The sequence below is a fragment of the Myotis yumanensis genome, unplaced genomic scaffold (genome assembly GCF_028538775.1).
Source record: "Myotis yumanensis isolate MYYU_CA2020_CCGP unplaced genomic scaffold, mMyoYum1.0.hap1 SCAF_7, whole genome shotgun sequence".
Taxonomy (NCBI): Eukaryota; Metazoa; Chordata; class Mammalia; order Chiroptera; family Vespertilionidae; genus Myotis; species Myotis yumanensis.
Window position 1 is genome coordinate 30,182,857 of NW_027223758.1, and position 27,434 is coordinate 30,210,290.

The 27,434-nt window shown below is 56.2% G+C and overlaps 1 protein-coding gene across 1 annotated transcript; it reads right to left on the reverse strand.

Annotated features, from left to right (window-relative positions):
• Positions 1-222: 222 nt before the first annotated feature.
• HSPA12B (heat shock protein family A (Hsp70) member 12B) lies at positions 223-20,550 on the reverse strand. Its single transcript, XM_070419978.1, has 13 exons — positions 20,448-20,550; positions 14,694-14,753; positions 12,304-12,401; positions 10,634-10,758; positions 7,710-7,896; positions 7,271-7,375; positions 6,880-6,996; positions 4,833-5,007; positions 3,932-4,018; positions 3,328-3,432; positions 2,974-3,232; positions 2,345-2,448; positions 223-1,761 (listed from the first exon to the last, which is right to left on the reverse strand). The coding sequence occupies exons 2-13, from the start codon at positions 14,734-14,736 to the stop codon at positions 1,100-1,102; spliced, it is 2,067 nt and encodes a 688-aa protein (XP_070276079.1). The 5' UTR covers positions 14,737-14,753; positions 20,448-20,550; the 3' UTR covers positions 223-1,099.
• Between the last annotated feature and the right edge of the window lie 6,884 nt (positions 20,551-27,434).

The window sequence follows — 27,434 nt, forward strand, 5'->3', positions numbered from 1 at the left end:
AAGAGCTGTCTGCAGGTGATGGCATTTTAGGCCTGAGAACAGTTGCCAAGAGAGTTCAGATGTGGAGGGCCCTTCTGCCCAGGCCAGAGAGAGGAGTTCTGTTTGGGATACTTGACAAGGAGACACCAGCATCCTCGTTCTGGTCAGTTCCCAGCCTCATGCACAGCTGAAAGCTTTCTCCCTTTTTTCAGGCCCCCTCTACTACATAACTGGGGTTCCCTCTTGTGAGGTACCAGCATAGATGCTTTATTGTCACCTCGGGCAGGTAGCGCTGTTGCATGTCCTGGACGGGCAAAAGGGCACATAGAGTTGTCTGGCAGAGCTGAGACAGGCCTTAGTATCCCCTTTGTCCTCCTAACGCCCCTCCCCCATTTTGTGGCTGGGATAGGGTTCAAGTGGGTCATTCACAGGTTGCCCTTGGAGCCTTCATCTGTCCCAAAGGAAAGCCCGCCCCCAGCATGCTTCCCACATTCCCTCACAAGTGCCTTCACCCTGTATGCTTCTCATTAGCCTGCTACTGCCCTTTCTACAATTAACAGTCATACCTGGGTGGTCAGCACCACCCCAGGAAGGCCCTACTACCCCTGTCCCTCTTGTGTCAGCTTCCAGTCATTTTCCTGTGGTACCGGGCTGCTCTGCCCCACTCCCTGTGTGGCTTGAGCCCACCAATCGGTGCATTGCGCCCAGTCCCAGCCAAGCCCCTTCCTCCTGCTGCCCCTCTGCTATGGGCCTTGCCTGGCCTCTCCCTCCCAACTGCATCCACCCCCCACCCCCAGTTCTGGCCAGGATCCAGTCATCTGGAGCATTCTGCCTTCGGAGTCACGTGTTCCCTGTGGGTGTCCCGATCAAGCCTCCTTGACCCCAGTCCTTGGCAGAGCCCTTCAGCCTTACAGTCAGTCTGGGCCCAATCCCAAAGCTAGAGCCTCTGGATGTTTCTCCACCCACCCTCCTGCGACCTCATCCCCCCGGGCAGGAGGGCGGGGTAAGGAGCGCTGATACCAGAACTAGGATGTTTGTACGCCCTGGCCAGGTCCCCTGCGCCCCGACCGAAAGTGGGCGGGGTCGGACAGAGCCTGGCTGGCAGCGCGCCCCGGCGCCTTCAATTGGAAAGAAAGTCAATGGAGGCTCGCACCGAGCGATTGGTGCTGACGTCGACGGCGGTGACCTTAATTTCGGTGTCACCAAACTGCATGGCGGCACGGATCTCGCGGCGGCCGGGGGGCGCACCGGCGGCGTCCGGGCCTCCGTCAGCGGGCGCGGGTTCGAGCTCCAGGTTGAGCGCGCCACACTTGCGCACGCCGGGGTCGGTGATGAAGCGCGCGTCCTCGGCGGCGCAGCAGTACAGGTTGATGAGCACGCGCCGCTGGCCGGGGCGCGCCGGGCAGTAGCTGCGACGCACCTCCTCGCCCAGCGCCACCGACTGCTCCGCGGCCACGAAGCGCTCGAAAACGTCGGTGCACCAGCGGCGGCCGTCGCGGACCAGCAGCTTGTCCGGCGGGTGGCGCCCGTCCACGAAGCGGTTGAGCACGCCCACGCCGTAGGTGAGCGGGGAGCGGCGCACCCGCACCACCCCGGGCGCCTGCCCGAACAGCACGGCGCCCTTGAGGATGGTGAGGCCCACGTCGTGCGGGACCACCACGCGCAGGCCACGGGGGCCCAGCGCCGCCTGCACCGCGTGCTGCAGCACAGCTGACTCGGCGAAGCCGCCCACCAGGAACAGCAGCTTCACACCCTGCACCTCCGGCCGCGCCAGCAGCGCCTCTGCGGGATGGGGTGGAGGTGGGGGGAAAAGGAGGAGGGAAGGGGACGAGAGGGACAGCCTGAGCTGCTGAGGCTACCACCGCGCGGCCACTCCTCTCCACCTGCCCGGCAGTTAGAAACTAGCCATCTCAACTGTAAAACGGTTGCCCTATTTTGATGAATAAAAACACGGAGCGCTTTCACTGAGGGCTCTGCCTCCCCAACAACACACCCCTCCCCCACATGGAGGCCCTGAGAGAAGGATATGCACCTGAGAAATGCCTACTGCGCACAAGACACTGGGCTCTTTAGATACTTCAGCGCCTTTAAATCCCTGTGATAACGGTTTGGGGAACCCGATACTATCACCCCATTTTATCAATTGGAAAACTGAGGCACCAGAGGTTATTTAACTTGGCAAGACTACACACAATCCCTCCTAGCTCTTAATTCCCAAAGCACCGACTCCTCCAGGGTTCTAGATGACTCTGGGTCTCATTCCAGTGTATGGATGTGTGGGGTTTCCAGGCACTAATAGGGGCAGTTATTCCCGCACCTGGGTGTGTGTGGGGGGGTAATGGAGGACCCGAGCTCAGGCGCTCACCTATGTGCTGGATGATCCCGGTGACTGTGGGCTGGAAGAGCTCGTTCATGGCCTCGCAAGACATCCTGAGCATCCCCTGTGAGGACCACTTCACGAAGTTCACGCTGCAGGTGAAGGGGGTTCAGGTCCAGATGTCAGTGTCCTGGGTACCACTGTTGGTCCAGGCCTACGTGCCTGGGCACTGGCTGCACGTTATGTGTTACCCCAATCCCCACTCTCCCAGGGGCTTCAGCCAGGGCCTGCTTCTGTTCCAGGCATGAGGTCCCGGGAGAGGAGCCTCCCTAGTCTCCTAGCACAGTGTGTGTGCGTGTGTGTGTGTGTGTGTGTGTGTGTGTATGAGTGAGTGTGTGTGTGTGAGAGTGTGAGTGTGTGTGAGTGCGTGTGTGTGGAGGTGGAAAGGGGAGGGAAGATAGACATTGGCCCTTTTCCGAGGCCCATGATGCCTTGCTCCAGTTGGGGCCGCTTCTTCTAGCTGGGCTGCTCATGCTCCGCCCCCTGCCGCAGGGCTGGCTGGAGCTGCCGGAGCTGTGCTTTAGGCTGACTCCCACTGCTCCCTGCGGCCTACACCCTCCCTTACAGGGGCCTTCCCCATCCGCACACCCCGCCTGAGCCCATGGCCCCCAAGCCACCTGCTCCTGCGCAGGGCTGTCTCCACGTTGTGGCCTCGCTGCTTGCGGTAGAAGTCGATGAAGGAGAAGGGCAGTGAGATGTTGAGCGCCCCCGCACGGTGAGGGCCTGCCGTGCGTTTGCGGGCTTCGAAGGCGATGGTCAGATCTACCCAGGCTGCTGGCCGTTGCCTTTTGAAGGTGGCAATGAAGTCCACGCCGAAGATCCGACCCAGCAGCTGCTCGAAGGCTAGGTCCACGCCCACTGCGCCATAGGGGCCACCTGGGGTGGGGCAGGGGATGAAGGGGGCGCCAGTGCAGACATCTGGACAGAGGGCATTGGCGGCTGGGTATCCAGGGCGCTGCCTGGCTACTCACCCGACGCCTTGTAGAGCTCCTTGAGGGTGCCGTGGGGCTGCTCCAGCTGGTGCACCGTCAGGTCCACCGTGCCTCCCCCGCAGTCTGCCACCACGTAGCGGTCTCCTGCAGCGGCGAGCGTGAGCACACCCTGTGGCCTGCCTTGCACCCTCAGCCCTGCGCCTCCTCCCGACCAGCCTCCAGCCCTGCTCCAAGCAGGTCCTGAGTCCTACTTGCAGGGGTGGCGATGTGGAAGTGTGAGAGGCTTCATTCAGGTTCTTGAACCTAAGGCCACCGGCTAGGGGCACGAGGTGTGTGTGTGTGTGTGTGTGTGTGTGTGTGTGTGTGGTGAGGGTTGGGAGGGTTGTGGGGGGCGAGGGGGGGGGCACAGAGGGGGATGGTCCAGGGCTCTGCAACTCTGCAAGGAGCATGAGTTAGGGGCATGGTTGTGAGTGGGGTGAGGGTGCAGGTGACTGTGAAGGGACTGCCAGGTTAGATATAGCAGATGTTGGAGGGAGGGGTTTTTAGGGGCTGGAGCCAACTTCCTGAATGTTCCCTTCCTCCTATCAGTATATAGGGGCCTGGAGGGCCCAAGACATATCCCACCATCTCCCGGTCTCCCCACCTGCTTGCAACTCTGCCCACAGCTCTCCGACCCCCGACTCCACCAGGAACGTGCGGCTGTGGCGGGACCTTCGCAGCTGCTCGCGGGCTGGGGGTGGAGGGGGAGCAGGACAGTGAGGTTAGAAGGAGGTGTCTCAGCTACCACGCTCAATCCTCATCCTCCCGCCAACGCCCTCCATGAGCACCCGGAGCAGCTGGCGCTCCTGAAACTCCTGCTCCACTCCTGAGTGGGAGAGGGGGTGCTGACACCCTAAGGGTCTGGAGGAACCTGATGGGAAATCTGCTTGGTAACCAACAGCTGAGGGAAAGCACTTCTGGCTGCAGGACCAGGGCTCAGGCTGTGGAAAATCAGGGCTGGGAGGGTCTGAAGGAGCTGCGTGTGTGTGCCAGTAGGTCTCGGGGGACCCAGGGAGCCCAGGACTTGGAGCCTCTCCCTGTCACAGTGAACAAGGCCGACTATAGCTGTCTCAGTGCCTGGTCCTGCAGCAGGAGCTTGGGGCTGGTGTGGGGGGTGGAGGGAGCTGCTGACGTGCCATGAGGGGAAGGGAGGATCCAGGGGTTGTTTAGGGGAAAGCACCTGAAGACCACCCTTGGCTCAGAGGGGGGCTGACTTCCTCCTTGGTCAGTACCCAAGCACCCTTCCACAGGATAGGCTATCTCCCCAGACCCCAAACTCAGGGCTGGGCTGAGTCCTCCCTCCTCAGACGGTCCTCGCCAAGGGCAAGGTGAAACCTCTGCCCTGGGATTGGGCTCCCCCGGGTCAGGGCTGTGCCTCCGCATTCCACCGGAACTGCAGGTAGGATATTTCTGCCCTCTCGGGGGCTGCTCCAGAGGAGGGGGGCCTCTCCTCCATGCTGGACAAGGCTGAGTCTCTGGTCTCAGGGACCCTGGAGATGGCTCACCTTGTCGGAAGCTGGAGTCGATGGAGCGGCGCTCGCCCAGGCGCCCGCTGCCTGGGGCCCGGCAGCTCAGGTCTAGGAGCTGGTGCAGACGCAGCTTGCGGCAGTAGACCGAGGCGGCCTCAGGCTCCAGGGCGATGAGCAGTTGCTCTGCAGTCTCTCTGGACACCAGGCCCGCCTGGAGAGAGGTGGTGGGCAGGGCCAGGAGCACCGTGGGCTGTCACACCTAAGATGGCGCCCAGGGCAGGCACCCAGGGCCTGTGGGGGCTCCCATCTCCTCCCCATCACACCCCACGCATGCTAGCCCTTCAGGCCCCTGCGTGCTGCACAAATTTGGAGCTGTCCCACAGTTGCTCTGTGAAGAACACCAGGGGGTTACCCAGCAGGGAGAGACCCTAGACAGAGTGGAAACCTAGAGCACCTTGATATCTGGCCCTCTGAGCTGCCCAATGTGGCCTGGGCTGCAGCAAGGTCCTCTTTACAGGAGCAGGGCTGGCTGGCCAGCTGGGCACTGGCCGAGGGTGTTAGTGGAGACTCTAGCATAGTGTGTGTGTGTGTGTGTGGGGGGGGGGCGGGGGCGGGGAGGGAATAATGGGCAGACCATCAATCAAATGAGATGGTGGGGACCCCTTTGGCTCACTGAGCCCTCCTCCTTCACCAGGCTGGTGTCACAGTGGCCACAGGCCTCCCCACTCCCAGGGGAACTTTGTTTCTGGGGAATCTCATGTAGGAGGAAGGAAACTCCTAGTGAAATTCCAGGCACCAAGACAGGCCAGTTGAGGGGAGAAAAACATTTGGGAGCTGTTACTTCCTGCATCAGGATGGGGGAGTCCCTGTGGAAAGTCTTTTATGATTCTGTGGGATTCCCTGGATTCTGACGAGATGGAGGGTGGGGAGGGGTAGGTATCCAGACTTCCTGCCAGGGCCAGCCCTTCCTGAGCTGGCAGCCAGGGACCGGAGTGGGAGGGAGCAGAGTGGGTAAACTGGCAGGAGGAGGGGCACTATGGCTGGGGGGGCGGTGTTTGTTCTAGCTGGGCACATCCTCACTTTCATTCTGGTCTTTGCAGGGGGATGCCCACTAGGCTTAGGGTTAGCTTCTTCCAGTGATAAGCATAGGCACCTGGGCGCATGCCTGACCCATAGGGGGCCCTGGTATCCTCCAAGGGGTCTACAGGCAGCCCCGAGACCCCTTTTGTAGGTCCTAGGGCGTCCTCCAAAGCCCCAGGGTCGGGACCAAGCAATGAGTGTTCCTCTGGAAGGCTGTTCCCTTTTCTCTCCCCCCCACCCCCCATCTCTACTAGAGAGGCGGTGCCTGAGCTCCACCCATCTCTCTCCAGACCTTTGGGCATCTCTTATGGGAGGAAAACCAGCAAACACTGGCCCAGACCACCTCCCTTCAGAGGTTCCTGTGCTCAGGAACTCACAGTGGTTGGGGCTGTGGGGGTGGTGGATTCCTGAAAATACTGATGCTGGATGAAGTGCATGTTCTTAGTACCCTGCCCAGCTACTGGGAGTGTGGCTGCTCTTGGCTCATGGCTGCCCCCTTCTCTGGAGCTGCCCTCAGCCGAATGGGAACTGCCTCACTTGGAGAGGATCCCCCTCTACCCAGTAACCAGTAACAAAAAGCTGGTCCCCTTGCCTCACTGTGGCCAACACAGGAGTACAGTTCTCCCTCCAGAGCTCTCCACGGGGTCAGGCTGGGGTCACACTCCACATCCCTGCTCAGCTTCCCTCACCCCCTTTCTCCTAAGAGCCCTTCTTCAATAGACCAATGCACAATTCCCATCCTGGGCTCTGCTTTTAGGAAACCCGACCTAAGACACTGGCTAAGCTGGCCTGGGCAGTGCCTCTTGTCCCTCAGTCCTCTGTTCCTGCAGCCACCTCCCTCCCCCAGTGGCAACAAACCGCCAAAATGCCCAGCAGGTAAAGGCTGGAGGTCTTCCCACAATGCATCTCTGGTCCCACGGGTGGTGGGTGAATGAGGGGATGTATGGGGCCATCCCTGGGGCCCTCCCGAGCAACATCCACCCCTCTGCCTGCGTGTCCTCACCAGGTAGGCAGCCTCCCGCATGAACTGCTTGGCGGGCTGTTTCCAGATGGCGGGCACCGTCAACACCCAGCGCACAGTGTCCTTCTCTGGCAGCGAGGGGCACTGCTCTCTCAGCTCCTGGGGCAGGAGGGGCAGTGAGATGAGCGCTGGCTTGAGTAGGGTGTCCTCAGCCCTCTGTGGGAGCTGGAAGAACTAACCAAGCCTCAGGAAGGGCTTTTCAGCAGAGTTGGAAAAATCCCTAATGCTAACCCCTCCACCAACACATATATGGCCCATGCAGGCTCTCCCAGACAAGAAGGCAGGGGAGTGGAGAAGATGACCTTTGACCTCTGACAGGGGCCAGGGATAGCTAAGGGGAAAGGGTGGGCCTGGGGACGGGGCCGCAGCGCACCTGAAGAGCATGCTCCTTGAAGAAGCGCAGGGCATGGGCGAACACCTCCAGGGCAGGCATTTTCTTTCCATTTACCGCCTCCAGCTGGGTCTTCAAGGTGAGATCCTGGCAGGGACACAGGGCCACTCTGCAGAAGGCCGTAGTTCTGCCCCCATTTCCTGACGACCTCTCTCTTAAAACCACCCCATTTCCTGGTGCTTACCCTCCTGGGCACCGTCCCACTCCCTATAATCTCACTTTAGTTCTGACCCCAGCCCCTCTTTAGCCCCACCTCTCCGCTAACCCTATCCACACCCTCAGCCATGCCTTCATCCCTTCTTTACTTCCAAGCTCCATCCCTTAGCCACCACACCCCATCCACCCTCCATTAGGCCTGCCCCTTCCCCTCCTGACCCCGCTTCCCTGGCTGGAACTGGTCCTGAGCCAGAATGTGACTCACAGTGGCGCTGTGGATCTTCATCTTGAACTTCTCGAAGTAGAGCCAGTCCCGAGCCTCCTCGGGGTCTAGATCGTGGTAGTAATCACGGGCAGTGTAGCCAAAGCTGTGAAAGGCACCCTCCGGGGTCAGCAGGAGGCAGGTGGGGGTCTTCTGGTGCGCCACGCCGGGGTCCCCGCCCTCCCATTTCCTGTAGAGACAGGGCTATCAGTGGGGTCAGCAGCAGCCCTCACTTGTGGGGGAGGGTTGGATAATGGCGTTGGGGTGAGCTGTGTGACCTTGGCAGGCCTCTTAGCCTCCCCTAGTCTCAGTCTTCCCTACTGTAAAATGGGAATAATAATAGTACCTGCCTCTTGGGGTTCTTGTGAAAAGAAAGATGGTGCTTGGAATCCAGTTAAATCTCCATGAATGCTGCTCTTGGATCCTCCCTATTCATGGGGCTACGGGACACACCTGGCATTCTGGGTTCCCTTCGTCATTTGACCTGTCTCCCTGCACCCTTAACACGAAGCAGCAGGCCATCATCCATCCATCTGCCTGGGTCTGGCTTCCTCATGTGTCTCTCCAGCATCCTAGCAGAGGCCTTCTCCCTGCCAGCTAGTTCGCCTCGCTCAAGGCCGTCCTCCACAACCAAGCTCCTTTAAGGCATTCATGACATTCCTATCTGACCCACCTCAGCAGCAATACCCCAGCTGACTGCACCTCTGCCAGGTCCCTCAAAACCTGAATGACATTCCAAACCTCCCTATTCACAGGCACATGCAGACCTCCAACCAGAACTCCCTGCCCAGTTCTCTGACCTGGAAATCTTCCCTGGTTTCCTGACTCCTCTAGACCAAGCTTGTCACTGTGGTCCTTTGGGGAAGGTACTGGGAATCCAGGTAGAAGAACAGTATGTGCCAACGCTTAAAGATGTGAAAGAACAGGAGAACTAGCTGTAGGTTAGCTCAAAATGCAGCAGGAGAAAAGACAGGAGTGTTGAAGTCAGCTAAAGAAGAACATCAAATGCCGTATTGGAATTCTCTCTTGCTGGGGGTTAGGTTGGGGAGTGAAGAGGCATGATCACAGTGGCCTTAAGAAAGGTCACAGGTCCCCATGTAGCAACAGCCTGGAGGGGAGGGAGGGCGGAGAATAAAAACCATCCAGGTGAGAGAGGGTGGTGGCCGTGGAGAGAAGTGGATGGGTACTCCAGAAACATTAAGGAGACAGAAGTGATGGGACTGGCTGGCTGGTAGGGGTGGGGAAGGCTTGGGAGGAGGCCAGGACGTCCCCCAGTGACTTCCTGTGACTGTCACCTCCACAGGAAAGAGGCAGTGTCCCTTCATGTGTCCTTGGCTCCAGTATGGGGCGCAGCGTGGCCTCAGCTGCAGTGTGCTGACCCTAGGGGACTGTGCGTGCTCAGAGCTGTTGTGGCTTCATGTGGGTATGGGGGAGCAGAGAAAGGGGAACAACAGTCCAGGGACCTGACTATCGGTCCCTCCATCCACCCTTCCATCCAGCCTCCGGGGCCCTGGGGAAGCCCCTGACCCCCCATTCCAGTCTGGGTTGGGAGCTTTGGGGTCTTCTAGAGCTCCACCTATTGGCTGCAGCCCCACTAAGACACACTCTAAGGATCAGGGTCTGCAGGGCTGGAGGGAGTGTTTAAAGAAATGTTTTGTTCAACTAAAACTCGACATCAGGATGGATTTTTTGACCATCTCTTTCATAACAACTGTGTGACTTGTGTCAACTCGGTTAGCCCTCTGGTCCTTCATGTCCTTGTATTTCATTTGAGATGTTGGACCTAGGAATTTGCCTCTAGGAATCTACTCCATAGAAATCTCAGCACAAGTTTTCAAGGGAGGAGATTCCTTGCAGCATTTTTTTTGTAATAGTGAAAAATTAGAGACCCCCCCCGCAAAAAACAAAAGAAAACAAAACAAAACAGAAACCATCAGTAGAAGAATGGATAAATTTTGAAACATCCATACTATGGAATACTATGCAATGTTAAAAAGAAAGTGGTAGCTTTATGTATTGACATGAAATGTCTACAAAATAGTGTTGAAAGTTTAAAATTGGAAAATTGGCCCTGGCCAGCAAGCTCAGTTGGCTGGGCATTGTCCAGTACACCGAAAGGTTGCCAGTTCAATTCTGGTCAGGGCACATGCCTGAGTTTCAGGTTCAATCCCAGTAGGGGGCGTGCAAGAGGCAATCGATGAATGTTATGCTTTCATATTGATGTTTCTCTCTCTCTCTCTCTCTCTCTACCTTCCTCTCTCTCTAAAATCAATAAAAAATAAAAAAGGCAAATTGTATGATATTCCATTTTTACTTAAAACACACATACACAGCCGAAACCGGTTTGGCTCAGTGGATAGAGCGTCGGCCTGCGGACTGAAGGGTCCCGGGTTCGATTCCAGTCAGGGGCATGTACCTGGGTTGCGGACACATCTCCAGTGGGAAATGTGCAGGAGGCAGCTGATCGATGTTTCTCTCTCATCGATGTTTCTGACTCTCTACCCCTCTCCCTTCCTCTCTGTAAGAAATCAATAAAATATATTTAAAAAAAAACAAAAAAACAAAAAACAAACCAACAAAAAAAACACACATACACACATATATTCATACATATATGTGTGTACTAGTATGTGTTTGTAAGCAAGCCCAGATATTTGTGTACTTTCCTGTATGTTTTTTATATCTCAATAAAATGTCTTAAAATTAAAAATAAAGCCCAACATTTCCTGCAGAGGGCAGGGAACTGCTCCAATGGAGGCTGGGGGCACAGGCCAAGGGCCATCCTCCAAACTTTTACCCCAGAAGGGAGCCCAGACTTGGGGTGGCAGGAGCTCTGAGGGTACCCCATGTCTCCTCAGTGACAGTACTTCTGGGACCAGGCCCAACCCCTCTCCCCCGACCCAATCTCACAGCCCAGTGGCCCTCACCTCATCATGTGGATGGCCTCAGGGTCACTGGCAAAGCTGAAGGCATAGCCACTGGAAGTGGTACCGAAGTCAATGGCCACCACCACAGAGAAGGAGGCCTGCTGGGGGGCTCGGGCCTCAGGCTTCTGCAAGTGCAAGACCTAGAGTTAGGGAGCAGCCCAAGGGCCAGGCTGGGTGTACATGGGAGCCCCTCCCCCCCCTTTCCTGACTGAGGTCCAGCCCATCCCTGGTTTACCTCCTCCCACCTGCCTGCCTGGGCTCCCCTCCCTTCCCAGGCTCCAGGCTGATCCCTGGAGATGCCAACTGCCTCTCAGGCAGCCCTGCGCAGCTTTTAGCTCAAGCTCCTGCTTTCCTGGCTCCTGGTTCTCTGCCCACCTTCTGTCTGCACAGCCTTAGCCCACCCCCATCTCACACCATGTCACAGCCCGGGTCCAGCTGGGAGCAATTACGCTCCTCCTGGCAGCTTCACAGCACATGGACCTGTGTCTATTTGTTTTTTTTTTTAATTTATTTATTTATTTAATATTTTAATAATTTTTATTTCTTAAAGTATTACAAAGAGTATTACATATGTCTCCTTTTTTCCCCCCCTTGACATTCCCCCGACCCCTACCCCCCGCCCCCCCCCGCCCCGTGTCTTGTGTCCATTGGTTAATCTTATATGCATGCATATAAGTCCTTCAGTTGGTCTCTTAATCCCGCCCCCCCCCAACCCTCCCCAGGCTTCCCACTGTAGTTTAACATTCTGTTCAATGTTGCTCTGCTTCTGTATCTACCCCTGTTCATCAGTCCATACTGGTCCCCTTTATTTGTCCCAACCTCACTGGAGTAGTCTCAACCTCACCAGGGCTGTCTGAGCCTCACCAGGGCCGTTTCAACCTCACTGGGGCCGTCCCTACCTCACGGGGGCCGTTTCAACCTCACCGGGGTCGTCCCTACCTCACGGGGGCCGTTTCAACCTCACCGGGGTCGTCCCTACCACACCGGGGCCGTTTCGACCTGACTGGGGTCGATGGACCTGTGTCTATTTGACCCTGTTGCTCTTTGTGGCCACAGTGACACAACCAGACTGTCGGTTTTGTGGCAGAGGGGAGAGGCCCCGTGCACGTGCCCAGAGTGGCCCCTGCCTTCTCCTAGGCCTGGCTCCCTGAGAACAAAGGGGCCCCCAGGCTTGATAATTTGGGTGAGGCTGTCTGGGGTGAGATGACCCAGTGAGCTTGGGGGAGGGTTATGTCCTGGATAGTTCAAGCTAGTAATTTCCAAACTCTGTATTTTTTAGCAGCGTGTCTCCTCTTCCTCAGGTGGGGCTATACTAGACAGGAGGGGGACGGGGCAACCCTGGGAGGGGCAGTGCAGACCCTGAAAAAACCATATGCTCAGAAATACGCCTGCCCCAGGCGGGTGAGCCGCAACAGCCCCTGGATGTCATCCTGGAGGGGGTATTTGGGTGTTAGTACTGGGGCTCACCTCAATAGAATTGTTACCCCTTTAGGGCAAGGTCACTTAAGGATAACCCTTCTGCAGAGAGCATGACTGGGGTGTGCTGGGGCAGGAGGCAGTGGTACCCGCAGCCCTGCCCCGGCCCTGCCAGGTCTTGTTTTCTGGAGCACCCCTCCCCCCTTCCACACCACTCAGGCCACCCACCACACAGATGCCCACACCAGGCTTACGGGAGACTGCGAGGGTGTGAGGGGGGCAATGCCACAGCTTTCCTGGGTCCTTGGGGAGCCGGGTGGGCTGGGGATGGGGGACCGCTCTGGGCTGGAGCCTGCAAAGAGAGGGGAAAACATTGTGGCACAAGCAGGGTAGGGGGCTGGCAGCTGGGCCCCAGGCCTGGGAGGTTCTCCCATCGGTCCTTGCTGGGCCAAGGCAGGGGTGCCCTGCTGAAGAAGGGGGATGGGTGGGAGGGGAGGAAGGACAGACTGAGCAGGGACACCTGAGGCAGGAGCAGGCTGAGGGCTTATGATCGGTTAGAGGTGACCATCCCTGGAGGATGACCCATGCCTCACCTGGGGACTCCTCATCTCCCCCAGCACCCCTCAGACACAGTGGGGGAGGGGAGAGACCGAGAAGCAGCATATGTGGGGGCAGACTGAGTGCAGAGATAGAAGAGCAGGAGAGATGGGGTGGGTGAGCTCCTGCCTGGGGTGGGGTGGAAGGTGGAGAAACCAGGAAAGGTGGGGAGCTACAGACCTAACTGCTCCCCTCCCCCTAGAGTTCAGCCACGTGGTTCTCAGAACCTGAGAGAGCAGCCCCCTTCTACTAGTAAAGACACATTAAAAGATCTTGCCTGGGAAGTATTAACCCACCTGCTGTATTCCCCAGACCTGCTCCTTCAGATTACCACTTGTTCCGATCGATGGCACACACACTTTCTGAGCAGCACTTCAAAACGTATGAAGTGGAAAATTGGGTCTCTGAATAGTTTGCCTCAAAACAAGAAAAGTTCTATTGGGACGGTATCCACAAATTACCTGAAAGATGGGGGAAATGCATAGCTAGGGATGGACATTACTTTGAATAAAGCACTTTTGATGTTTCTCTTGAAATTATCGTATTTTCTTTGATTACAAAATCCGTATTAACCGGTTAATAATTTGGATTGGCTATTAACTGGTTAATATTGCCAATAGAACTTTTCTTGTTTTGAGGCAAACCATTCAGAGATCCAATTTTCCACTTCTTCCTACGTTTTGAAGTGCTGCTCAGAAAGTGTGTGTGCCATCGATCAGAGCAAGTGGTAATCTGAAGGAGCAATACAACAAAATAGCATACATATCAAATCGCATACATATCAACATATGTGTAACTCCATCTATTGAAAAAAATCCACATTATTAACCGGTACACCTAGTACTCCCGCCAAGGGCCAAAGACAGGCCCAGCTGGCTGCCTGTGAGGATCAAGGCAGGGCAGCACCGCCCCAGCCCAGCCCTGAGCTGAGGGGTGTCCACAAAAATAGGAAGTGAAGCCCAAGTCATCCCTCCGACACCCCCAACAACACATACACTTGGAGCCAGCATTGGGGAGCATGAGGCCCCAGTGAGCCTCTCTCACAGGCCCAGGACTGAGCTGGGCCTTCAGTGGAAGGAAGCAACACAGCCCCAGAAGGCAGCCCAAAGCCTGGCTTGGAGGCTCAGGCAGCTCAGGGGTCTGTCTGCTAGACATCCCCCAGGTGTGGGCTGGTGGCCCGTCACCACCACTCTGGGCTTTCCTAGGGCTCCTGTGAGGAGGACTGGGGCTGCCCTGAGATTCAGGCAGGGGGATGAGGGGGCTGGTGGAGTCTGGCATAAAGACCCATGGACAAAGCAACTTGTTTGGCTTCAGGCTGAGCCGGGGCCCAGGGCCTGTGCTCCCTCAGCGGCTGCCCTGGCAGTGGCCCTGACAGCTCCCAGCCCTTTCTGGCCTTGGGTACCCTGGGAACATATGTGAGGGGCAGGAAATGAAGGGGACTCTAGAAAGTGCCTGGACAGGGCTGGAGTCTGTCTTGGGGTGCTGGAGAGGCAGGGGCATTTTGGTCACACCCTCAGAGCTCCCTTTCCTCTGGCAACCAGCATAGGCTTAGGCCCTGCCGCCAGCTCTAGCTTGAAGGGCCAAGGCGCTGTGTGGTGTGAGCCTGGGAAGGGAGGCAGGAAGGAAGGCCCAGCCCACCAGGTCTTTGTGAGTGGACTTCCTGAGGAGTGTCCCTCCTGCCTCCTGGCCTCCCGCCCCTGCACACACACACACACACACACACACACACACACACAGAATTCTGTGCACATAGACCTACTTGCAGATATACACAGTCTCACACAAGGCCCTGTGCACAGAGATCTGCCCACAGCAAACAGATAGATAGACAGACAGACAGACACACACACACACACACATGTGCACAGGGTCCCATGAACAGATATGTTCTGTGTGCACACAGGAGTGAAGCGTGCACAAACACACACACACACGTACACAGTCCTGTGTGCACACACATAGACTCTCAGGAACTTCTGGGAGAGGCACCCCTGACCAGACAAGGGCAAGTGGAGGGTGGGTGGGGGCAGAGGTGAGGGATTCTTACCAATGTACAGCCCCTGCAGGCCCACCTCCGGGACAGCCAGCATCTTTGCAGGCCCTGAGGCTGTGAACAGGAACAGACATGCAAATGACATTTATTTGTTCTTTTGTTCCCTCATGGAATGCTTACTTGTTTTATTTATTTATTTTTGGCTGGAGTCTTTTGAAGCAAATACCAGACACCGTGTTGTTTCACCTATAAATTCTTCAATATGTCTCTCCAACAGATAGACTTTTAAAAACATTGCCACAGCACCATTATCATGTGTAACAAAATTAATTCCTTAATCTCATCTAATGCTCAGTCCACCATCCCAGCTTTTCTCAAAAAGGTCTTTTTTTAACAGTTGCTTTGTTGGAATCAGGATGGTCCTAAATGTTTTTGGTGCCCAGTCTGTGCCAGGTGCTGGGGGACATCAGAGGCAGACCCAGAGAGACACTGTCTCTGCCCCAGGGGCCCACAACCTGGCGGGGAACTGCTTATCTATACTAATAAAAGGGTAATATGCTAATTAGACTGTGAGATCTTCTGGATGTCCTTCTGGACAAAGCCATGGTGGCAGGGCTGAGGCAGAGGCGGTTAGGGGTGATCAGGCCAGCAGAGGGGGCAGTTGGGTGCAAGCAGGCTGGCAGTGGGGGGCAGTTGGGGGCGATCAGGCTGGTAGGGGGAGGCAGTGGGGGCAAGCAGGCCGGCAGGAGGGGCAGTTGGGGATGATCAGGCCGGCAAGGGGAGGCAGTAGGGGGTGAGCAGGCTGGCGGAGAGAGCAGTTGGGGGTGAGCAGGCTGGCGGGGGGGCAGTTGGGGGCGAGCAGGCTGGCAGGCAGAGTGGTTAGGGGCAATCAAGCAGGCAGGCAGGTGAGCAGTTAGGAGCCAGCGGTCCCAGATTGCGAGGGGGTTGTCTGACTGCCGGTTTAGGCCTGATCTCACAGTCAGACATCCCCCGAGGGGTCCCAGATTAGAGAGGGTGCAGGTTGGGCTGAGGGACACCCCCCGTGCATGAATTTCATGCACTGGGCCACTAGTAATCAGATAAACACCCAAGTGGATTTGATGTTACAAATGATGCAGTCAAGGTCACAGCTGGTTACAAGTGCGGCAGAGAGGAGAACATGGTAAGGCTGGAGAGAGGGGCTGGCCTGGCCCGGCCCTGCAGGCAGGCCCTTGTGGACCCTATTTTAGATTTGGTTTTACATAAAGGGCAACAGCAAATCTTGAACGTTTTTTTAAATATAGTTTTTAAATTGATTTCAGAGAGGAAGGGAGAGGGAGAGAGAGATAGAGACATCAATGATGAGAGAGAATCATTGATCGGCAGCCTCCTGCAGGCCCCACACTGGGGATCGAGCCAACAACCATGGCATATGTCCCAACCAGGGCTCAACCGTGACCTCCTGGCTCATAGGTTGATGCTCAACCACTGAGCTACACTGGCTGGGCAATCTTGAAAGTTTTGAAGTGGCAGAGTGGAGGTGGGGGCATGACTGGATTTGTGTTTTTAAAAGTTCCTCTGGCTGCATGGGGGTGTGGGATGCAGTGGGACAGTATGGAAGCAGAAGCCCAATCAGGGCTCCAGGTGACTGATGATGCTCATGGCTGTGTATCTTGAAACAGAAGTAGGTACAATTAAGTTAGAGGTTAAAACCAACAGGGCTGATGGAGGTGGCAGGATTGGATATGGGGATTAGGGAGAAGTTGTCAAGGATGACAGTATCTGATTCAAACTGGCAGGTGGGTGGTGAGATGGAGAACACTGGAGAAGGGCAAGTTCCCCTGACCCCTACCCTACCCACAGACACAGGCCTGCAGGGCGCAAGGGGCAGTGTTCTGGCTGGAGTTCAGGAACTGCCAGAGGAGCCAGAGGATATATGCTCTAGAGGTCAGGGAGAAGCTGAGGTGGAGATGTGTGTCTGGGGGTCATTGGCAGAAAGCAGAGTGGGGGAAGGGAAGGGAAAGGACCCTTCGCATAAAGGCTGATTCCAGAAGGTGGGCTGGCTGAGGAGACCTAGATGCCTGCTGTGGTTTCATGGCATCTCAGTTGTTAGATGAGACTGGAACACCTGTTTGAATGGCCCAGGGCTGCATTTTGGTGGGATGATGAGAAGGGGTGGGAGTCAGGTAAGCCTAGGTGAGGAGAGAGCAGAGGGTAGGCGAATGGAGCTAGCACTTCCAGGAAGGTGGCTGAGATCAGGAGCTGATGTATGGGCAATACCCGGAGGAGCAAAAAGCTTAAGGGGAGCTGCCCAGAGCCCACTCCCTCTCTGTAGCCAGGAAGTTTTGCTAATAGAACACCAACAGACACAGGTGGGCACTGTCATATCCCCCGCCCCCGCCCCCCGCCCCCCCCCCCACACATATACATCCTTGCTAATGCACAGTTCACACAACTCAGCCCCGTCATGCACAGACATCCAGGCATGTCCAGGATACTCCGACATGGCCAGGACCATGGAGATTTCCAGAAACATTCAATCCTGCTATCATTGGAGGTGCAAAGTTGGATGTCCAGGAATCAGAATCAGGGGGAAAGACAGGGGCGGGTCATGGGCATTCACCGAGCACAGAGATGCTGAGAAAGGGAAAGCAAATAGATGGGGTGTGTACAGGCTTTGAGAGCCAAGGACAGGAGCTCAGGGTGATGGAGTGGCATGCTGGAGCTGATTCCCACCAGCTGGCAAAAGCAGATTCTCTACATTTCTTCCCAATTCCACATTCATTGACATCACATTGGTAGCTTGAAATCAGCCATGGTGGGAGCATTTACACCACAGAAATTGGCAAACACTACAAATCAGGGTTTTCTCCCTTTTGTAGTGTTGACTGTAAAACATTTACCAGCACACAGTGGATCTAGGCCACAAAGGAGAAGCTGGCAGCCCTATTTGTACATCATTTCAATTCTTCAGCAAAAATTTACTGAGCATTTCTTTGTGCCAACTTCTGAGCTAAGTGCCGGAGAAACACTTTGTTGAATGAATGGATGGATTTTCTGGACCAAGGCGATTATACCTGGAGGAGAAACAATCTAGAACCACCAGGAAAAAAGAGTTAGGAGTCGTCACTCTAAGCTGGATTCCACATCTAAATTGAGTGCCTATAATCTCGCCAGCTGTCTGAAGCTGGTCCAGTTACCTTTCATTCCTGAGTGTGATTCACTGAGTGCCTTACACTGGGGTCTCAGGGCTGGCGAGGACCCATTATGGCATCTGGGTGGAGTGTATCCTGGTTGCCTCTCTGTGCCCTGGTGCCTTTTCTGCAAAATGGGTCACACAGGGGGCTTCTGAGGATCAAGTTCAGGTAAAAAAGGTGGTTGAGCCCTGGCCGGTTTGGATCAGTGGATAGAGCATCGACCTGGGGACTGAAGGGTCCCGGGTTCGATTCCAGTCAAGGGCCGCTTGATCCCCAGTGGGGAACGTGCAGGAGGCTGCCATTTGATGTTTCTATCTCTCCCTTTCCCTTCCTCTCTGAAATCAATAAAAATATGTTTTTTTAAAAAGTAGGTGGTTGACAAAAGGCAGGGAGTTGGACAGATGTGAGTATTCTTTCCCTTCATGATGTGTATTCTGAATTTCTCTTCTTAGAAGATTTTGGTCTTATTGAGAGTTTACTCTAGTCATGCTTCATTCTTTAGGGAGGGAGGGAAGACCGAAATCAATTTGTGTTAAAGAAGGAGGATTCTGCCAGCTGGCATAGCTCAGTGGTTGAGCGTTGACCTATGAACCAGGAGGTCCCGGTTCGATTCCTGGTCAAGGCACATGCCTGGATTGTGGGCTCGACCCCCAGTGTGGGGCTGATCAATGATTCTCTCTCATCATTGATGTGTCTATCTCTCTCTCCCTCTCCCTTCCTCTATGAAATCAATAAAAAAAATATTTTTTAAAAAAAGGAGGATCCTGCTGATTCCTTGAGAGGTGGAGGTGGAGGGAGTGGCAGCACCATCTGTCTTCAGGACATGCCCCCCCACCCCATCATGCACACACACTCAGAACTATTTAAGGAGAATGATGAACATGGGGCTCAGGACCACCTCCGCTCCCAAAAGCTGTGTCTGGGCAGAGTCCATGGCTGGAAATGGGGTGAGGAAGACGCTGTCCCAGGGGCCTGTTACTTTCAGATTACTGCTGCTTGCGTTTAAGAATCATTGGGTGGGGCAGTTTGATTTACACAGAAAGTAACTTCATTTCCTAACTACAAGCACAGGCTAAACTCTGGCCCCAACCTGACCCCTACCCTACCCACAGACACAGATCCTTAACCCTGCCCATGCACTGACCCATTCTTGCCCTCGGACTGATGACCCCTGGCCCTTGACCTCATATTGACCTCTAATCTTCAGCTTCACCATGACTTCTGGCACTGACTTCTATCCAATTGACATGATCAATCAGTCATTGGGGATCAGGACAGGGTGTGGCTGAGTAGGGACTTGAAACTGGAGACCCCCATCCTAGAGAGTCCCCCCAAATCACAAGGCCTAGGACTTCTTGCCTGATGGAGAGAATTCTCCAAGGATCTATTCCTGGGGTGAGGGTGTTGAGGTCGAGGGCACGTGATGTTGCTGGATTTCAGGGCTCCACATGTACCTGTCCTCTGCCCGTGAGGACAAAGAGACCACCCAGATCTTTACAGCTCCCCTCTCTCTCCCACCTATTCCCAGCTTCTCCCACCCACTGCTCTCTCTCAGCCTCCTGCCAGCCCTTTAATGGCACAGGACTGGACTCAGCAGGCAAAGGGAGGCCACAGGCATGTCTCTCAGGCCAGAGAGTGGGCCCACCAGGGCCCCAAAGGCAGATCAGAAACCCCAAAGGGCTGCTCCAGTCCAGTCTCTCCTGGAGGGACCGGTGGGAGGCTGCCTCCTTCTGCACTGGGGCAGGGGTGACAGAAATGGCCCCTCCCGTCTTCCCATGCATCCTGCCCCACCCAGTGGGTCCTCATCATGGGAGCAGCCAGTTCATAAACAACCTCTGTCCCACAGAGCCGGGGCCCTGCAGCCCCTCCCATCCTCTGCCCACCATTCCCCCATCACCTCCCTTACCTTCTGGGCAACTGGCTGCCTTTGCTCTCACAGGGAGGCCATATTTTAGCGCCCACTCCCTCCCAGGCTCTCTCCACCACACAAGCCTGCTTCACAGACAGCTCCACCGGCCTGCAGGGAGCCCAGACCCACCCCACCTGGACCCGGAAGCTAGCCTCACAGAGGAAAACCAGAGTCCCCCGCTCAGGAGGCCAGACCCCAGTCTGCAACTGTGGTACCCCGGCCACCCAGCCACTCTAGACCTTCTGGGACCACAGGGCCCGGGACCAGCGCCCCTCCCCAACACACACACACACACACACACACACTCACACACACACGCACACACACGCACACGCACGCACACGCACGCACATGCACACACATGCACACACACACACACCAGGTATCTACCTCAGGTCTAGGCACCCTGCCCTCCACAAATGGGCCCCTGGTGCAGCCCCCGAGCCTCACCACCCCCACCCCCAACCCCACCCCCACCCCACAGCAAGGAGTCTGTCCCGCCCCTCACTCTGCGGAGTGTGCGGGGTCCCGACGCCTGGAGGGGAGCCCACAGCCACAGTCCCGCTGGAGAGAGGGCCTTGCGATCTGTCCCCAACCCGGCGTCCCGGGCTCAGGAAGTCTGCGGCGGGGTCCCAGCCGACAGCCCAGGACGGGGCGGCCCGGGGCCGGAGGGCTGACCTCTGCGCCGTCCTCCCCTCCGCCAGCCCCTCGCCCGGGACTCACCTCCGCCCTCCGACAGCGCGATCTGCCTCCACCGCGACCGCACAGCCCGCGGCAGCGCCCTGAGCGGCGTCCGCAGCCCTCGACGTGCCCGTCCCTTCGCCGCCCGCCCGCGCCCCGCACCGCCCGCCCCGCCCGCCGCCCCCTCCCCCAGGCCGGATGGCCGCGCGGCTGCGCCGCCGGGTGGGCCCCGCGCTCTCAGCCCAGATGTGCGAGGCCGGGGCGGGGCCTGCCTGCGCGGGGCCTCCGCCGAGGGGCCCAGCCTGGCCCGGCGTCCAGGGCCCCTCCCCGAGCCTCTCCAGCGCCTGGCGGCCGGCTCCCCAGCAGCCCGGGGGGTGGGGTGGGGGAGAAGGGTGGGGAGCGGAGAGGGAGGGAGGGGAGAGGAATTCCATACCCCTGGTCGGCCTCCTGCGGCTCGGCGGCGGAGGGGCCCCCTGCCTGCCCCGACAGGGCCCCCTGGGGCTCTGCTTAGGCGGCCCACGGGGAGAGCCGACATGCCGGGGAGAGACAGCCCGCCCCAGGCCCCTCACAGCACCCTGTCCCAGACCCCCAGGCCCTGGACCCAGACCACCCACCCTGCCACCCCCAGCTTGGTCTCTAAGGGTGAGAGAGACAGGAGGCCCAATGAGGGTGCAGGCAGCCCTTGGAGTGGGCCTGGCTCTGTCCTTGCTGAAGTCTGGGGCCTAGAGAGAAGGGTGCTCACCGGCTGGGTCCCCACTGCCCTCAGGGGCTCACCCAGAACTCACCTGACCTCCTCTTCTGTGGGGTCGCACAGACTTCGTCCTGACCTAACCCAGGTCCTCTTGGGGATACTGGGATGTGGCCTCCAAAAAGGGGGTCTGCAGGGTGGAGCCCCCCTTTGCTAAGCCCCTGTAAGGCAGCTGAGTGTGCCCCCCAGGACCTCCTTTAAAAAAAATTTTTTTTTATTGATTTCAGAGACGAAGGGAGAGGGAGAGAGAGATAGAAACATCAACAATGAGAGAGAATCATTGATCAGTTGCCTCCTGCACTGGGGATGGAGCCCAAAGCCCAAGCATGTGCCCTAACCAGGAATCCAACCGTGACCTCCTGGTTTATAGGTCGATGCTCAACCACTGAGCTACTCTGGCTGGACGAGTATTTGTTATTTGATTTGAGAGAGAGAGAGAGAGAGAGAGAGAGAGAGAGACATCAATCCATCAATCCATCACCTCCTGTAGGCGATCGAACCCTAGGTAAGTGCCCTGACCAGGAATGAACCTGCAGCCATCTGAGCCACTGGCAGGGCCCCAGGACCTCCTTGTTCAGGCAGGGCCTGAGCAGGCCCCTCCCCTCCACCAAATGTGCCCCAGAGGCTCAGGGTGGCTCAGCCCAGCTCTCCGCACTAAGGGACCTGGTCTCTCTCTGCTCTCCCAACCCCCTCCCAAGACAAGGCTCCCACAGTTCTTTGAGCATCACAGTTGCCTCTCACTCCAAACCTTTGCAGGGGCCATTTTTCCTCCCTCCTCCTCTCTGCCCAGCTAAAAGGCTCCCCAGCAGTGTTGTCACCTCTCCTAGGCTTGTTGTCCTTATTGGCAGGGCCACAGCCCCAGAGCCACCTGCAAGGAGGTCGGGGGTAGGGGGAGTGCTGCACTAGACAATTTTGGGTGTCACTACCTGGCCAGTAAGCCAGCAAGGTATCTAGTTAGCAACCTCCACTGGCTGCTCTGAGTGTGGGTATCTGTTGGTGTGGCAGTATGTGTATGTGTGTGGGTGTGTTTGCTTGTATCTGTGACTGTGTGTATATGTATGTTTGTGTTTGAGTGAGTCTCTTGTGATGTGTGTATTATTTAATATTTTTATTTTTAAATATATTTTTATTTTTATTGATTTCAGAGAGGAAGGGAGAGGGAGAGAGAGATAGAAACATCAATGGTGAGAGAGAATCATTGATCAGCTGCTTCCTGCATGCCCCCTCCTGGGGCTTGAGCCCGCAACCTAGGCATGTGCCCTTGACTGGAATCGACCCGGGACCCTTCAGTCCACAGGCCGATGCTCTACCCACTGAGCCAAACCAGCTAGGGCTGTGTGTGAGTGTTTCTATTTGTCTGTCTGTGAGTGTGTAACAAGTGTGTGATGGGGGCTAGCGGGCCTTCCTCTCAGTTCTGCGGTTGAACAAAGCCTGGGAGGATGGGAGTGTGGCTGTTTGTGAGTGTATGGGGAAGAGGCGAAAGGTCTGGCCCCTCAAATGCAACCTGCCTCTTGTTTTTCATTTTTCCTCCCAGTTTTCCTCTATCCCCATCTTTAGCTCCACAGATTGGCTCATCTCTGAGGAGCTGGCAGCAGGCTCTGAGCAGGAATGAAGACTCATGGGTGGGGATCTCTGGGCGCCCTCCTGCTTGGCAGCCTTCTGCCCTCCCCCTCCTCCATGTCAGGCCCCCTTAGCTCAGCCTGACTTGGGAGTCACAGGCCCCCACCCTTGGGCAGCTTCCAGTCTGACACAGAGGACAGCAAATAGTCCCCATGAATCCTGCTCCAAGTTAGAGGAGGTTCGAGTCAATTGCCATCAGAAGGTTTGGGCCCAGGTGGGCGTGGACAAGTGTCCTGCAGAGCCCCTGCCCTTCACTGTCCTCTCTGTGCTCTTGCACCTCCCTCCTCTTCCCTTGGGCACCATTGTGGGCCCACCCGCGACCTCAGCGGCTTCCTGCTTCTCCCTGTGGGGGCAGCACAAGGAAGATCAGCCTCTGAGAGTGTCCTCCTAGACCCGTCTCTCTCAGGCCAGGCTTCCCTCCTCTGGCCTTTGCTCAGGATCTTGTCCCGTGGGTGCCAGTGCTGCCAGCCCTGCTCCTCCGGTCCGTCCCTATCATGCAACTAGAGGAGACTTTCAAAGGTGCAAATCTGGCCTGGCCAGCATAACTCCGTGGTTGAGCGTCAACCTATGAACCAGGAGGTCAGGGCTCGATCCCCAGTGGGGGGTGTGCAGGAGGCAGCCAATCAATGATTTTCTCTCATCATTGATGTTTCTATCTCAACCTGCCTTTCCCTTCCTCTCTGAAACCAATAAAAAAATATATTTTTTAAAAAAGGTACAAATCTGGTCCCATTGCTTCACCACTCTCATACTTTCCATGGCTCCCCATTAGCTAAAGCAGAAGATCCCAGGTGTGGACTGCCCTTGACTGACCTCTCAAGCTGCCCTTCCCAGCCCTGACCTCCAGCCTCATCCCCTGCCCCTCCAGCACACCTGCCTCCTGTGCTTCTGCTCCTTTGCTCCACCTGGGCCAGTCCCGACCTGCTTGGAGGAAACATCCTTCTCTGTTTGGACACCCGGGGAGAAACTGGCCCTTTGGGTCCTTTTGTGGGTGCTGTGTCTTCTCGGAGAGCCCCCGCCCTGGTCACCACCAGGTGGGCATTTAGGAAGACTTTGGGTTTGGGAGGCAGGAGTAAGGCTCTCCTTTCCGGGGGCCCGCTGCCTGGCCTGGCCCAGCAGCTTTAGGGCAGAGGTGACCTTTGTCTTTAGGACACGTCATCCCCCACCTAAACCTATGTGTGCTGAGGGGCTGTGGAGGAAACTTCTCAGTCTTCTCTCCACCATGCCCAAGCCGGCTGCTTGCTCTGCCCCAGAGCTTGGGGCACATGCACACACACATGAACTCAAGTGCGTGAGCACCAGGGGGGAGGTTAGATGCCCCCACAGCCTACCTCAGAAGGAAGGGTAGGGTAGGGTGGGCAGAGCTTATATATATATATATATATATATATATATATATATATATATGCCTAAGCGACCATTAGGGCACAATGACCAGAACGACCAGTTGCTATGATGCACACTGACCACCAAGGGGCAGATGCTCAACGCACAAGCTGCCCCCTGGTGGTCAGTGCACTCCCACATGGGGAGTGCCGCTCATCCAGAAGCTGGGCTCTCGGCTGGCGAGCGCAGTGGTGGTGGCGGGAGCCTCTCCCACCTCTGTGGCAGTGCTAAGGAGCAGCTAGCTGAGCAGTAAGGAGCAAGGGGTCCTGGACTGCAAGAGGGCACAGGCCAGACTGAGGGATTCCCCCCCCCCCCCGGCCCCAGTGCATGAATTTTGTGCACTGGGCCTCTGATATATATATAATTGATTTCAGAGAGAGGAAGGGAGAGAAAGACAGAAACATCAATGATGAGAGGGAATCATCGATTGGCTGCCTCCTGCACACCCCCTCCTGGGGACCAAGCCCATAACCCGGGCATGTGCACTGACCAGGCATCAAACTGTGGCCTCCTGGTTCACAGGTCAATGCTCAAGCACTGAGCCACACCGGCTGGGCATGGGCAGAGGCTTTTTACACCAATAGACCCTGTTGACTGTGCCTCCTGGTGTGCTGGTACCTAGTTGGGTACCTTATGCTGCCACAACGCCCTGTGGGGAGCAGGGGGAGGACTCTCCACCTTCATTCCACAGAGGAGGAAGGTGAGACTTAGGCCGAACAGAGCACAGGCCCAGGGGCAGTCCCAGAGTCTGTGCTCATGCCTGGGCCACATGTTGCAGGAAGCTGGTGAGGGGAGGGAGTCCCTGGGCACCCAGAGGCAGATTCCCCGAATGGCTGGGGGCAGGAGGTGGGGCTCCTGGGACAGAGGCCTCTAGAGTACTCCTCTATCAGATTCCTGAGGTGCAGGCTTCCTTCCGGGAACTGCTCCACCTGCCTCCACCCTGGTGGACTTCCTCTCTCTGGCTCACAGCCTCTGTCTGCATAATTTCCCTCATTGGGGATGGGAATGTGGGAGGCCCTGCCGTGGCCAGGAGTTCAAGGCTCAGCCTTGGTGGTGCCCTACCTCTACTGTTGCAAGGGCAGCTGGCACCTCCTCTTTCATACAAAGAGGGCCCTGGGGTCCCACCTCCCTAATACCCTGCCCCGTATGACACTGCCCCCTCCCCCACCCCCATATCTAAGAACTCTGCATGGACACTGCCCACAGGCAGCCCCTTCCCCAGTGTGATGTTATTAGAGCTCCCAGCGGGGTCACAGGGGCGCTTTCTTGGAGGAGGTGGTCCTGGTCTGAGCCCTGAAGGATGACCGAGAGAGTTACTCATGTGGGGAAGCAGGAAGGGCAGGCCAGCAGAAGGAAAGGGTGCAGACAAAGGCATGGGTGGTGGAGTGCACAGGAGTCAGAATGGAATGGACAGGATCAGCCACGAGCTGGATGAGGGGCTGGGTGTGCGTGTCCCTGGTGCTATTTTTGTGTCCTACCTCAGCAGGCACCCTTGGCCCTTTGCTCAGGAAACCCCAACCTTACTTGCTGCACTTGGGTACCTTCTTGTTTGGGGTCTTCGACCTCTATTCCAGACCCCTGGGAGTTTGGCTTCATTGCACAATTTTCTCTCTGCTCACCCCTTCACTTAGCTCTGGTGACACCTCCCCTTGCCAGCCCCTGCCCCACAGAGTTACCCTCTGCTAGGGTGTAGGGGTACAGAGACCTGGAGGGAAAAGGAAATGTTGGTGGAAGATGATAATTCCACTTCAGTCATGGCAAGCTGGAGGAGATTATGGGCCTGCTGTGTAGACGATGCTGGCTGCTTCCTCCCTCATGTCGATTCTCTTTTTCTTAATAATAGAATCTTCTCTTTTTAGCCACGCACATGGCCACCCAGCACAGAGAACGGATTTCCCAGCTTTTCTTGCTGCTAGGCTTGGACGTGTGACTAAGTTCTGGCCAATGAGATATGTTATGTGGCGTCTTCCAGCCTTCAAACACTGCTGTTGGTTGCCCATTGTTCCTCGTGCCTCCTTCTGCTTTTCTGCATCTTGCTGCCTGGAATGTGATGGAATGACTGTAATTCTAACTACCACGTTGGACTATAAGGTTGAGGGACACACGCTCATGATAGTGTCACAGGGACCGGCAAGGACACTGGCATGGAGTAGAGCCCCCATGCCAGCCGAGGGCTGTGTGCTTCTAGTCTTTTACATGCAAAAGAAACACACTCTATTGTTCAGGATACCGTATTTTCGGACTCCGTTACTCACAGCAGAATGTAATCCTACCCGAGTCGACCCCAAGGAGAAATGTTGACGAGGCAGTTGGTACGCAGATCTGCAGCTCGGAGCAGAGTTTGGAGTTGCGGGTAGAGATTTGGCAGCCATCCGTATGGAGATGGTAATTGAAGCCACGCGAGGGATGAGATCACCCAGGCAGAGTGTGCCCATGACAGCCGATCCTAGCTTTTCCACTCAGCTTCATCCACCCCTTCCAACACCATGTCAGGAGGATTCGGTCTCCCCGAAGGCTTCTTGGCTTTGATGATGCAGAGTGAGGATGGAGGGAGGCTGGGAGGAGATAAAAGGTGTAGAGACTAGGGTTTGAGGAGTGCTTTCCTTTTTTAAATCTTCATTCGAAGATATGTTTTTACTGATTTTAGAGAGAGAAGAAGGGAGAGAGAGCGAGAGCATGCAAGTGAGCTCTGCCCAGTGGGCTCAGTGGTTAGAGCATCGCCTTGCACACTTAAGGGTCATGGGTTTGATTCCTGGTCAAGGACAAGTACCTGGGTTATGGCTTTGCTCCCTGCCCCTAGTCAGGGTGCGTGTGAGAGGCAACCAGTCCATGTGTCTCTCACATCAGTGTTTCTTTCTCTGTCTCCCCTCCCTCTATCACTTCCACTCTCTCTGAAAAAGCAATGGAAAAAAATATCCTCGGGTGAATATAACAACAACAAAAAAATTAAAGGGAGAGAGAGAGAAACCTGAAACCTAAGAATGTGCCCTGACTGGGAATTAAGTCCGCAACATTATTTGATTATGGGATGACTCTCCAACCGAGACACCCAGCCAAGGGCATCGAGGACTTGCTATTCATTCATCCATTCATTCATTCATTTATTATTAATTATTTAAAAACTAGATGCCCGGTGCACAAAATTCGTGCGGGGGGGGGGGGGGGGCAGGGTCCCTCAGCCTGGCCTGCATCCTCTCGAAATCTGGGACCCCTCGGGGAATGTCTGACTGCTGGTTTAGGCCTGATCCCACAGGGATCCCTAAACCGGCACTCGG